This window comes from Anolis sagrei, chromosome 12 (genome assembly GCF_037176765.1).
Source record: "Anolis sagrei isolate rAnoSag1 chromosome 12, rAnoSag1.mat, whole genome shotgun sequence".
In the NCBI taxonomy this organism is placed as follows: Eukaryota; Metazoa; Chordata; class Lepidosauria; order Squamata; family Dactyloidae; genus Anolis; species Anolis sagrei.
Window position 1 is genome coordinate 481,213 of NC_090032.1, and position 14,090 is coordinate 495,302.

General features: G+C 36.0%; 1 protein-coding gene across 1 annotated transcript in view; it reads right to left on the bottom strand.

The window, feature by feature from the left end:
- Positions 1–762: 762 nt before the first annotated feature.
- The window catches only part of TDRD10 (tudor domain containing 10), a 13,868-nt gene continuing 540 nt past the window's right edge, over positions 763–14,090 (bottom strand). The window contains exons 2-11 of the mRNA XM_067472281.1: positions 13,166–13,227; positions 12,994–13,064; positions 11,649–11,772; positions 10,228–10,270; positions 10,015–10,081; positions 7,398–7,545; positions 6,971–7,137; positions 5,440–5,594; positions 3,382–3,452; positions 763–968 (exon numbers count right to left, since the gene is read on the bottom strand). Of these exons, the coding sequence (XP_067328382.1) occupies positions 846–968; positions 3,382–3,452; positions 5,440–5,594; positions 6,971–7,137; positions 7,398–7,545; positions 10,015–10,081; positions 10,228–10,270; positions 11,649–11,772; positions 12,994–13,064; positions 13,166–13,207 (1,011 nt within the window). The 5' untranslated portion in view covers positions 13,208–13,227 and the 3' untranslated portion in view covers positions 763–845. The remainder of the gene's footprint in view (positions 969–3,381; positions 3,453–5,439; positions 5,595–6,970; positions 7,138–7,397; positions 7,546–10,014; positions 10,082–10,227; positions 10,271–11,648; positions 11,773–12,993; positions 13,065–13,165; positions 13,228–14,090) is intronic.

The window sequence follows — 14,090 nt, forward strand, 5'->3', positions numbered from 1 at the left end:
GAGATGCTTAATAATAATAATAATAATAATAATAATAATAATAATAGTCTAATTTGCAGGCTTTCATGGCTGGAATCACTAGGTTCTTGTGGGTTTTTTCGGGCTATAGGGCCATGGTCTAGAGGCATTCTCTCCTGACGTTTCGCCTGCATCTATGGCAAGCATCCTCAGAGATAGTGAGGTCTGTTGGAATTAGGACAATAGGTTTATATATCTGAACATGAACAAAATCTGGCTACCAGTATTAAAAAACTCTAAAACTACAACAGCAAAACAGCAGAGAGGAAACAACCAGGCACATCTTAACACCTCTCAACAGAACATTTTCCCAGGCTCAGGCAGGCCTTCAAATGCTAATGAAGGTGATCAGCTGAAACATTCCCACCTAGCTCCAGCAGACAAGAGTCCTTTGTCCCACCCTGGTCATTCCACAGATATATAAACCCACTTTCCTAGTTGCAACAGACCTCACTCCCTCTGAGGATGCTTGCCATAGATGCAGGCGAAACGTCAGGAGAGAATGCCTCTAGAACATGGCCATAGAGCCCAAAAAAACCCACAAGAACCCATGTTCCCTGTTTGCAAAGCAAAAAAGGCACAAAGCGGCGTCAAGAGCGGGCTTTTAATCAACCAAAACGAGACTCAGAGCACCAACTCGGGCAGAAGGATCCCCTCCCCACGGCCCGGAAATCAATGGCGTTGCAATGCAGCCTTCCAAGGGGACTCTCTCTCTCTCTCTCTCCAGCCCCCCGCCCCCCAAGAGTCAAAAAGCAGGGCCTCCACGCCCATCACCCCCAAAACAATTGATTGTGCCGTCACACACACACCCCCCCCATTGTAAGCATCTAAAGGTCCCGCGGAGGAGGAGGGTGCGCGTTGCCATTGCTCTTGGTGGCTGCCTCCTCGCCACCGTCCTTCCGAATCTCTTCTCCAAAGCCTCCTCGGAGGGAGAACTGCAAGATGTGGGGCTGGAAAGAGACAAGGGGGGGGGGGCATGAGCTTCACATTTGGGGAGTTTGGGGACTTGAGGTAAACAACACTATGCAACAACATTTGCAAAATTTCCTATTGAGTTTTGCAACATTTCCTATTTAATTTTGCAAAATTTCCCGTCTAATTTTGCAAAATTTCCTATTGAGTTTTGCAAAATGTCCTATTGAGTTTTGCAAAAAATCCTATTTAGTCTTGCAAAATTTCCTGTTTAGTTTTGCAAAATTTGCTATTTAGTTTTGTGCAAAATTTCCCAGTTTTCCAAAATAATTTCCTATTTAGTTATGCAAAACTTCCTATTGAGTTTTGCAAAATTTCCTATTTAGTTTTGGAAAAATTCCTATTTATTTGGAAAAATTCCATGGCCATACAGCCCAAAAAAACCTACAACCCAATTCCTATTTAGTTTTGCAAAATTCTCTATTGAGTTTTACAAAATTTCCTATTTAGTTTTGCAAAATTCTCTATTGAGTTTTGCAAATTTTCCTATTGAGTTTTGCAAAAATTCCCATTGAGTTTTGCAAAATAATTCCCTGTTTAGTTTTGCAAAACTTCCTATTTAAGTTTTGCAAAATTCTCTATTTAGTTTTGCAAAATTCCCTATTTAGTTTTGTGCAAAATTTCCTAGTTTTGCAAAATAATTTTGTTTTGCAAAATTTCCTATTTAAATGTTTAAACGTTGCTCTCCTCCAGGAACATTGCTTACATGCCACAGACTATATTGAATTGGTTGAGGCTCTAACACATTAGGTAATATAATGTATAGTATATGTAATGTATCATCAGTGTAATATAACAATGCAATTATAATAATTATAATTATAATATAATAACACTTATAGTTGTAATATTATATAATATATTACAATTATACTACAATAATATATAGAATTATAATATAATATGTGTAATGTATTATTAATGTAATATAATATAATAAATATACTATGTAATATACTGTAAGGAATGTATTATATTATCAGTGTACTATATTAAAATGCAATTATAATAAATAAAATTATATAATAATACATATAGTTGTAACATATAATTATACTACAATAATATATAGAATTATAATATGCAATATAATATGCATAATTAGTGTAATATTTTACAATTATAATATGATAAATATCATACTATGGAATATAATGTATGTATTATATTATTAGTGTAATATAATGCAATTATAATAATACACATAGTTGTAATACTATATAATACAATTATACTACAATAATATATAGAATTATAATATACGTAATATATTATTAGTGTAATATATTATAATGCAATTATAATATAATAAATAAAATTATATAATAATGCATATAGTTGTAATATTATATAATATGCAATTATAACACAATAATATATATAATTATAATACGTAATATATCAATGCATTATTTCGGTTAGATATATAATACATAGATATAATATGTAATATAATGTATTATATAATACATAATTATAATATAATATGTAATAATATAATATATAAGACATTATATAATACATAGATATAATGTAATGCAATATATGTGTATATTATTACTGCAAGATATTATAATACAATTATAATATAGTAAATATAATATGTATAATATAATATAGTAATTAATACAATCATTATTGCAAGTTATGGTAAATATAATATGTATCATATATAGTAATCTAATGCAATCATATATATAATTATAATATATGTAATGCATTATATTATTACTGTAAGATATAACAATGCAATTATAATATAGTATATATAATATAGTAATAAATATAGTTGTAATATAATATATAATACAATTATAATATTTTATATATATAATTATATATAATTGTATAACATAAGATACTGCAGGATGTCCCTCCCACAAAAGTTTTTGCAAGTTTAATAAACTTTTTCCATATTTTTTATGATCGAACCAATTACAAGAATTCTGTTGCATATAACAATACAATTATAATGATAAATATAACGAGAGTTGTAATATAATTATATAACAATATAATACATTTATAATATAATTATTATATAATTATAATTATATTATATTATAATAATTATATAATTTTATATATATTATAATATTATATTATAACTGCACAAATTTTTGCCTTCGCGGTAAGAACACCCTGCAGCACATTATATTATATAATTATTATATAGGTATAATTATATAATTATATTATAATTATATAATATAACGTGCTGCAGGGTGTTCTTACCGCGAAGACAAAAGTTTTTGCAGTTTAATAAACTTTTCCCATGTTTTGATGCTAGAACCAATGAGGAAATGACATTGATAAGGAACTCAATGTGTGTTACGTAGTGTAATAATAATAATAATAATAATAATAGTAATAATAATGCTCTAGGCTTACCTCCCTTTCCAGAGGACCGTCCAGCGTCCCTTTCAAAATCCGCCTCATCATGACTTCAGGTGGGAAAACCTCTAAAGAGGCAGAGAATCCAAAGACATGGCCCTATTACATAATTAATAATAATAATAATAATAATAATAATAATAATAATATTTATACCCCGCCACCATTTTCCCCAATGGGGACTCGGGGCAGATAACATGAGGCCAAACCCAAAAATACAACACAACACAATAAAATACAGAAAAGAAAAATTACATCAGAAGATCATTACAATAACAAAATAAAATAATAAAGCAAATTTACAGAAAATAAAATCGAACAGGATGGTATTATTATTATTATGTATTATTATTATTATTATATAACAAAATAAAATAATAAAGCAAATATACAGAAAATAAAATGGAACAGAATGGTATTATTATTATATATTATTATTATTATTATATAACAAAATAAAATAATAAATTTACACAAAATAAAATTAGGAAATTTTGCCAAACTAAATTGGGAAATTTTACAAAACGAAATTAGGAAATTTTGCAAAACAAAATTATAAAATTTTGCAAATCTAAATTAGGAAATTTTGCAAAACTAAATTAGGAATTTTTGCAAAACTAAATTAGGAAATTTTGCAAAACTAAATTTGGAAATTTTGCAAAACTAAATTAGGAAATTTTGCAAATCTAAATTAGGAAATTTTGCAAAACTAAATTAGGATTTTTTGCAAAACTAAATTAGGAAATTTTACAAAACTAAATTAGGAAATTTTGCAAAACTAAATAAGGAAATTTTGCAAATCTAAATTAGGAAATTTTGCAAAACTAAATTAGGAATTTTTGCAAAACTAAATTAGGAAATTTTGCAAAACTAAATTTGGAAATTTTGCAAATCTAAATTAGGAAATTTTGCAAAACTAAATTAGGAATTTTTGCAAAACTAAATTAGGAAATTTTGCAAAACTAAATTTGGAAATTTTGCAAAACTAAATTAGGAAATTTTGCAAATCTAATTTAGGAAATTTTGCAAAACCTAGGAATTTTTGCAAAACTAAACTAGGAAATTTTACAAAACTAAATTAGGAAATTTTGCAAAACTAAATAAGGAAATTTTGCAAATCTAAATTAGGAAATTTTGCAAAACTAAATTAGGAATTTTTGCAAAACTAAATTAGGAAATTTTGCAAAACTAAACTAGAAAATTTTGCAAAACTAAATTAGGAAATTTTGCAAAACTAAACTACAAAATTTTGCAAAACTAAATAAGGAAATTTTACAAAACTAAATAAGGAAATTTTGCAAAACTAAATTGGAAAATTTTACAAAACTAAATTGGAAAATTTTACAAAACTAAATAAGGAAATTTTGCAAAACTAAATAAGGAAAAATTGCCAAACTAAATAGGAAATTTTACAAAACTAAATTAGGAAATTTTGCAAAACTAAATCACATCCAATGGGTTTGATTCTGGGAAGGGATCCCCAAAGGTCATCTAGTCCAACCCCTTTCAATCATAGAATTACAACGGCCTCATGGTGCCCAATGCATTTGGTTCTGGGAAGGGACCCCCAAAGGTCATCTAGTCCAACCCAATTTTGCTGTAGAGAAATCAGAGTGGGGACGGGACATCTAGCCCAACCCCATCTGGCCATACAGGTATTACGATAAGAAATGGGTTGTATTCCATTGGAGGGGATCGCTGTATTCTTGCCTTTGAGGGGGAATGGCCCTTGATCCCCATCCAATGGGTGAGGTCCCGGGAAGGGGCCCCCAAAGGTCATCTAGTCCGACCCTATCACAGGGGCCCCCTTGGGACAACATGGAGCACAGGGTGAACATGTTTCTGTTCTTGCTACATAGTATTATATAATTATAATATAATTCAATAATATATTATAATATAATAATAATAAAATATAATAATAGTATTATATAATAATAATAATAATAATAATATAATGTAACCTGCTATAGTTGAGTAAACTCTTCCCATGTGTTTGTGACGGAACGCATGGGGAAAGGGCAGGGGTGACCACCACGCGTGGGGCTGACTCACCCCCTTGGAGCACGAAGGGCTGGGCCAAGGGGCCGATGGACCACCACTCGTCCTCCTCCAGCTTCCGCAGAGAGGTCAGCGGCAGGGTGGCCAGTTGGCCAAAGTCCACAAAGAACACCACGGCCAGGTCCTCCACCCGCTCCACAATCCAGGCCCTGCACGGAGCACACACGCAACCCACACCCTGACATGACATGACATGACGCAATATATACATCAACCAAGTTTGTTTACATTCTATAACAACAGTGGGCTCTTGTGTCGTGGCCTCTGTTGTCTCTCCGTGTGCTTCACCGCAAACATTGTGGTCAACTGAATCCCAGGCAGCAAACTAAGCCAGGGCCAGTTGGACAAAGGGTGCCTCCAGGCAACAACAGCCAGGCCACCTCTTTCCAAACAGCACAGATACTCCATGTGAGTCAAGCTGGCTGAGTGCAACACTCACACTTGCTTCAAACACACGAGGGTATTATTTTTTCTCCCACCCTGGACATTATTCCACATGAGGTTTCTAGGATGGCAATCTGTCGGGACAGATTGGATGGTGTCTTCCTACATGGTTGCCCTTTGGGGATCCCTTCCAGAGCATGGATGGGCATCTGTCGGGAGGGTTTTGACTGTGCCTCCCTGCCTGGCTAATGGGGAATGGACTAGACGCCCTTTGGGGGCCCCTTCCAGTAGAGTCTCTCTGCACTGTGGCTGGATGGCCATCTGTCAGGAGGTCTTTGAGTGTGCCTCGCTGCCTGGCTGGACTAGATGCCCTTCCAGTGGAGTCTCCTCCTCTGAACTGAGGATGGATGGCCGTCTGTCGAGAGGGCATGGATGGTGTCTTCCTACATAGTGGAATAGGACTGGACTAGATGGCCATCTGTTGAGAGGGCTTGGATGGTGCCTTCCTACATAGTGGAACAGGACTGGGCTAGATGGTCATCTGTCGGGAGGGATTGGATGGTGTTTTCCTACATAGCGGAACAGGACTGGGCTGGATGGTCATCTGTCGAGAGGGCTTGGATGGTGCCTTCCTACATAGTGGAACAGGACTGGGCTGGATGGTCATCTGTCGAGAGGGCTTGGATGGTGCCTTCCTACATAGTGGAACAGGACTGGGCTGGATGGTCATCTGTCGGGAGGGATTGAATGGTGCCTTCCTACATAACGGAATGGGACTGGGCTGGATGGCCATCTGTCGAGAGGGCTTGGATGGTGCCTTCCTACATAGTGGAACAGGACTGGGCTGGATGGTCATCTGTCAAGAGGGCTTGGATGGTGCCTTCCTACATAGTGGAACAGGACTGGGCTGGATGGTCATCTGTCGGGAGGGTTTGGATGGTGCTTTCCTACATAACGGAACGGGACTGGGCTGGATGGCCATCTGTCGGGAGGGCTTTGACTGTGCCTCCCTGCCTGGCTGATGGGGGCTGCACTAAGACGCCCTTCCAGTGGAGTCTCCTCCTCTGAACTGAGGCTGGATGGCCATCTGTCGGGAGGGCTTGGATGGTGCCTTCCTACAAGGGGACCCCCCCCCCCTCACCGGTTCCAGGCGGTGCCCTCCTCCCCGATGAGGCAGGGGGCCAGGCAGCGCGGCCCCCCTCCCCCTCCGCTTCCGAGGGGGGCCTTCTTGTCGGCGGTCAGCAAGGGCGCCCGGGACTCGGCCTCCACCAACGCCCGGAACAGCTTCTCCATCCTCGGGTGGCACTCCTGCAAGGGACACACACACAGACACACGCGTGTAAAACCTCTTTGGGTTCGGATCTCTTCCGGAAAGGGACCCCCAAAGGTCATCTAGCCCAACCCCCATTTCCTCCATCCGGACACATGGATGCAGCTTAGGATCGCATTGGCCTTTTCCGCCGCAGCGTCACCCCCTTGGCTCAGGTTGAGCATGCGGTCCACTACGAGTCCAAGCCACAGGCCTCCTCCCCCCCTTTTCTCCCGTGGCCGTAGCGGTCAATGCTGACCTTGGTGATGCGGATGCCCCAGAAGAAGGGGGCCTGCGGGAAGGAGCCGGTCACTAAAATGGCCGCGGGGCCGGACACTCTGGAGACCGAGAGCAGCCAGCTGGCCTCCCGGAAGCAGGCCTTCAGCATCTGGAGCAGGAACAGGCTCCTATAAAGATAAAGATAAGGACACCATCTGATCCCTCCCGACAGATGGCCACCCCACCTCCACTTTCAAGCTTGCAGGAGGGTGAGCTGGATGGCCTTTGGGGGTCCCTCTCACCTCGAGGATTTGTATCTCGGCGGTAGCCGAGATACAAATCCTCAAGGTGAGAGGGACCCCCAAAGGCCATCCAGCTCACCCTCCTTCTGCAATAAAGACACCATCTGATCCCTCCCAACAGATGGCCACCCCGCCTCCACTTTCAAGCTTCCAGAAAAGGAGATGACACCATCATTCATGGTTATCTATTATTATTATTGGATCCTAGTGTTGGGAGGGACCTCCAAAGGCCATCCAACCCAGCCCTATTTTGGCCAGGCAGGGAGACACCATCTGATCCCTCCCGACAGATGGCCATCTGCTGTAAAAGGATCCTGCAGGTGAGAGGCCATCCGGTCCACCCCCTTCGGCCACACATACCACCCAATCCTGCCCGGCAGGTGACCAGCCAGCCATCAAGGCCGTGCATGGAATCCTAGAGTTCGGCGGGACGCCCAAAGGCCATCCAGGAGACACAACCAAAGCCCTCCCGACAGATGGCCACCCAGCCTCTGCTTTGAAGCTTCCAGAGAAGGAAATACCATTGAGATCCAAATCCTCAAGAGGGACCCCCAAAGGCCATCCAGCCCACCCCTTTCTGCCATAAAGGAAGACACCATTCAATCCCTCCCGTCAGATGGCCATCCCACTTCCACTTTAAAGTTTCCAATAAAGGAAACACCCCCGAGATACAAATCCTCGAGGTGAGAGGGACCCCCAAAAGCCATCCAGCTCACCCCCCTTCTGCAATAAAGACACTATCTGATCCCTCCTGACAGATGGCCACTCAACCTCCACTTTGAAACTTCCAGAGAAGGAAACACAGCCGAGATACAAATCCTACAGGCAAAAGGGACCCCCAAAGGCCACCCAGTCCACCCGCTTCTCCACAAAGGAAGACACCATTCGATCCCTCCCGACAGATGGCCACTCCACCTCTGCTTTGAAGTTTCCAGAGAAGGAAACACTGCCAAGATACAAATCCTCGAGGTGAGAGGGACCCCCAAAAGCCATCCAGTTCACCCCCCCCTTCTGCAATAAAGACACTATCTGATCCCTCCTGACAGATGGCCAACCAGCCTCTGCTTTGAAGCTTCCAGAGAAGGAAACACCACCAAGATCCAAATCCTCAAGGTGAGAGGGACTCCTAAAGACCATCCAGTCCACACCCTTCTTCATAAAGGAAGACACCACCCGATCCCTCCCGACAAATGGCCAACCAGCTTCTGCTCTTAAAGCCTCCAGGAAAGGAGATGACACCATCATTCATTGTTATCTATTATTATTATTTAATATTATTATTATTATTATTTTCATAGGATTGGGAGGGAACTCCAAAGGCCATCCAGTCTGACCCCCTTTCGCCAGGGAAGGAAAATATAATTGCAATTATTATGCATTATTATCTATTATTTTGTACTATTTTCTAGTATTATTATTATTATTATTTTCACAGAATTGGGAGGGAAATCCAAAGGCCATCCAGGGAAGGAAAATATAATTACAATTATGTTATTATGCATTATTATCTATTATTTTCTATTATTATTATTATTCATAGAATTGGGAGGGACCTCTAGAGGTCATCCAGTCTGACCCCCTTTCGCCAGGGAAGGAAAATATAATTGCAATTATTATGCATTATTATCTATTATTTTCTATTATTATTATTATCATTATTATTCATAGAATTGGGAGGGAACTCCAAAGGCCATCCAGGGAAGTGAAAATATAATTGAAAATACGTTATTATACATTATTATTTTCTATTATTATTATTATTATTATTATTCATAGGATTGGGAGGGAACTCCAAAGGCCATCCAGTCTGACCCCCTTTCGCCAGGGAAGGAAAATATAATTGCAATTATGTTATTATACATTATTATCTATTATTATCTATTATTATTATTATTCATAGGATTGGGAGGGAACTCCAAAGGCCATCCAGTCTGACCCCATTTCGCCAGGGAAGGAAAATATAATTGCAATTGTGTTATTATGCATTATTATCTATTATTATCTATTATTATTATTATTATTATTATTATTATTATTTTCATAGGATTGGGAGGGAACTCCAAAGGCCATCCAGTCTGACCCCTCTCGCCAGGAAGATATATAATGTTATTATAGTTGTTATTAGATTCATAGTGTTGGGAGGGTCCTCTGAAAGCCATCCAGCACACCCGCTCTTTCTGCCATAAAGGGAAACACAATCCGATCCCTCCCGACAGATGGCCATCCAGCCTCTGCGTGAGAATTTCCAGGGAAGACAGCTCCACCACACAAAGTCCTGACCTGGCCCCCAATGTGATGGGAACACTCAACTGAAATGCAATGAGTCCCGTTTGGGGCCTCCAATGTCCGCCTCACCTCATTTCGAAGGGAACGGCGTGCAGGACGTTCGGCTCCAAAGGGGGCGTGGCCTGGGCGGGGGCACCTGGAAAGACACAAAAGGTTTTGGCAAAGCAAGAAGACACCTTCCTTGCACGACTGCAAAGGAACGCTCCAACACGGCATCGTTTGCACGCACTATTGCACAAATAGATCATTCGTGCGCCAAAATGGGAGAGAAATGGAACTCACCGCCGTCCGATTCGGGTTCTTTGTGGGTCACGAGCTCCAAAGCCTAGAAAAGCCAGAAGAGATTTATTCTATTATTATTATTATTATTATTATTATTATTATTATTATTATTATATGTTAAATAAATTTATTAATATTATTACGAATATTGATATTATTAATAATATTAAATAAATATGTATATTTATACTGACATTAATAATGTTAAATAAATAAAATTTATTTATTTATATTATTAATATTAAATTATTTATATTATTAATAATATCAAACATTTATTTATTTATATTGATATTATCAATAATGTTAAATAACCAAACATTTATTTATTTTGATATTGTTAATAATATTAAATAAACATATATTTATTTATTTTGATATTATTAATATTAAATAAATAAACATTTATATATTTATATTGATATTGTTAATAATATTAAATAATAAACATTTATATATTTATATTGATAGTATTAATAACGTTATGTAAACATTTATTTATTTATATTGATATTGTTAATAATATTAAATAAATAAGTAAATATTTATATTGATATTATTAATATTGAATAAACATTTATAAATTTATTTTGATATTATTAATATTAAATAAATAAGTAAATATTTATATTGATATTATTAATAATATTGAATAAACATTTATATATTTATATTGATAATATTAATAATGTTAAATAAATAAACATTTTTATTCATATTGATATTATTAATAACATTAAATAAAATATATATTTATATTGATATTATTAATAATATTAAATAATAAACATTTATATATTTATAGTGATAGTATTAATAATATTAAATAAATATTTATATTGATAGTAATAATAATCTTAAATAAACATATATTTATATTATTATTAATAATGTTAAATAAATAAATATTTGTATATATTGATAGTATTAATAATATTAAATATTTATTTATTGATTTAATATTATTAATAATTTTAAATAAATAAAGATTTATGTATTTATATTGATATTATTAGTAATGTTAAATAAATAAATATTTATATATTGATATTGATATTGTTAATAATATTAAATAAATAAGCATTTATATATTTATATTGATATTATTAATAATGTTAAATAAATAAACACATTTATTTATTTATTTAATCAGGCCGAATAAATCAGTTTGGACGACACCATCCAATCCCTCCTGACGGATGACCATCCAGCCCCATAGACATTAGCAGGCTCATGGGGGAAATAGGACTGTAGGATCAAAGGCTCTCTGAGTTGGGACCCCCAAAGGCCATCCAGTCCACCCCCCTTTCTGCCATAAAAGAAGACACAATCCGTTCCCTCCCAACAGATGACCATCCAGCCTTTTTCACTGCACGGTTAACCCAGTTTGGTCCCGCTTTAGCTGCCCTGGCTTTCTTTACCGGCATCTCGGAGTAGTCGACGGGGTTCTGGGGGTCATCTTGACCGTCCTTGGCTTCCGGCATGACGCGCCGTTTGACCCATTGGGACCCGTTCGGACGCTGAGACGACTTTGGAAGCGCCGGGCTAAGAAAGGAAATTAGTATTAATAATAATATCAATATTATTTAATATTTAGTAATATTAATATTTTAATAATAATAATTCAAATGTTTTATTTAATAATTTAATACTATTCAATAATATTATTAAATATTAAATATTAACATTTAAATTATTATTAACATATGAATATTACTTATTAATATTTAGTAATATTCATATGTTAATAATTATTTAAATGTTAATATTTAATATTTTTAATACTATTCAATATTAATACATATTAAATATTAACATTTAAATTATTAAAATATGAATATTACTTATTGATATTTAATAATATTCATATGTTAATACTTATTATTGAAATGTTAATATTTAATAATTTTAATACTATTCAATAATATTAGTAAATATTAATTATTATTATTATTATTATTATTAAAATATGAATATTACTTATTGATATTTAGTAATATTCATATATTAATAATTATTATTTAAATGTTAATATTTAATAATTTTAATACTATTCAATAATATTAGTAAATATTAAATATCAACATTTAAATTATTATTATTAACATATGAATATTACTTATTATTATTTAGTAATATTATTCATGTTAATAATTATTATTTAAATGTAAATATTTAATACTTTTCAATATTATTAAATATTAACATTTAAATTATTATTATAAAAATATGAATATTACTTATTATTGATATTTAGTAATATTCATGTTAATAATTATTATTTAAATGTTAATATTTAATGATTTTTTCAATAATATTATTAAATATTAACATTTAAATTATTATTATTAACTTATGAATATTACTTATTATTATTATTATTATTATTATTAAAAACCCAAAATGGCCAACGATAAAACGCTTGACCACAATTTTTCCGGAGTTTGGAACTCCGAAATATCCCCAAATCCCAAACTGAGTTTGAAGACACCCCCAAAGTTCAACCCTCTTCTGCTGGCAGGAAGGCACAATCTGATCCCTCCCGACAGATGGCCACCCAGCCTCTGATTTGAAGCTCCCAGAGAAGGAAACCCCACTGGGATCCAAATCCTCGAGGTGAGAGGGACCCCCAAAGGCCATCCAGTCCACCCCCTTCCTGCCATAAAGGAAGACACCACCTGATCCCTCCCGACAGATGGCCACCCGCCTCTGTAGAATCCACTGACCGAGCCTATTACCCAGAGGTGCAATGGGGTCCCGCCGTACCTTTTGTAGAGGGAGGGGCCCTTCTTGGCCGGACTGACCCCAAAGTTCTTGAAACGGGCGGAGAGAGAATTCTGGAAGGGAAACCGATCGGACACTGAATCCCGATGGCCCCCCAAAATGGGGAAGAGAAAGGCCCCCACACCCCCCCCCACCCGACACCCCACAATCCCACCTGAGACAGAAGCGGAGGAAGGCTCCCCAAGTGGGTCTCCATGGCTGGATTCCGGGGGGGCCCTTCGGACGGAAACAAGAATTATTATTATTATTGTTGTGGTTGTTATTGTTGTGGTTGCTATTGTTGTTGTTATTCTTGTGGTTAATATTGTTGTTATTGTTGTGGTGGTTATTCTTGTAGTTGTTATTGTTGTGGTTGCTATTGTTGTGGTTGTTATTGTTGTGGTTGTTATTCTTGTGGTTAATATTGTTGTTGTTATTGTTGTGGTTGTTATTCTTGTTGTTATTGCTGTTATTGTGGTTATTGTTGTGGATATAATTGTTGTGGTTGTTATTGTTGTTGTGGTGGTTATTATTGTTGTTGTTGTGGATATTGTTGTGGTGGTGGTGATTATTGCTGTTATTGTTGTGGTTGTTATTGTTGTGGATATTGCTGTTGTTATTGTTGTGGTTGCTATTGTTGTGGTCGTTATTGTTATTGATGTGGTTATTGTTGTTGTTATTCTTGTGGTTAATGTTGTTGTTATTGTTGTGGTGGTTATTCTTGTAGTTGTTATTGTGGTTATTGTTGTGGATATAATTGTTGTGGTTGTTATTGTTGTTGTGGTGGTTATTATTGTTGTTGTTGTGGATATTGTTGTGGTGGTGGTGATTATTGCTGTTATTGTTGTGGTTGTTATTGTTGTGGTTGTTATTCTTGTGGTTAATATTGTTGTGGTTGTTATTCTTGTTGTTATTGTGGTTATTGTTGTGGATATAATTGTTGTGGTTAATACTGTTGTTGTTATTGTTGTGGTTGTTATTCTTGTTGTTATTGCTGTTATTGTGGTTATTGTTGTGGATATAATTGTGGTTGTTATTGTTGTGGTGGTGGTTATTATTGTTGTGGATATTGTTGTGGTGGTGGTGATTATTGCTGTTAT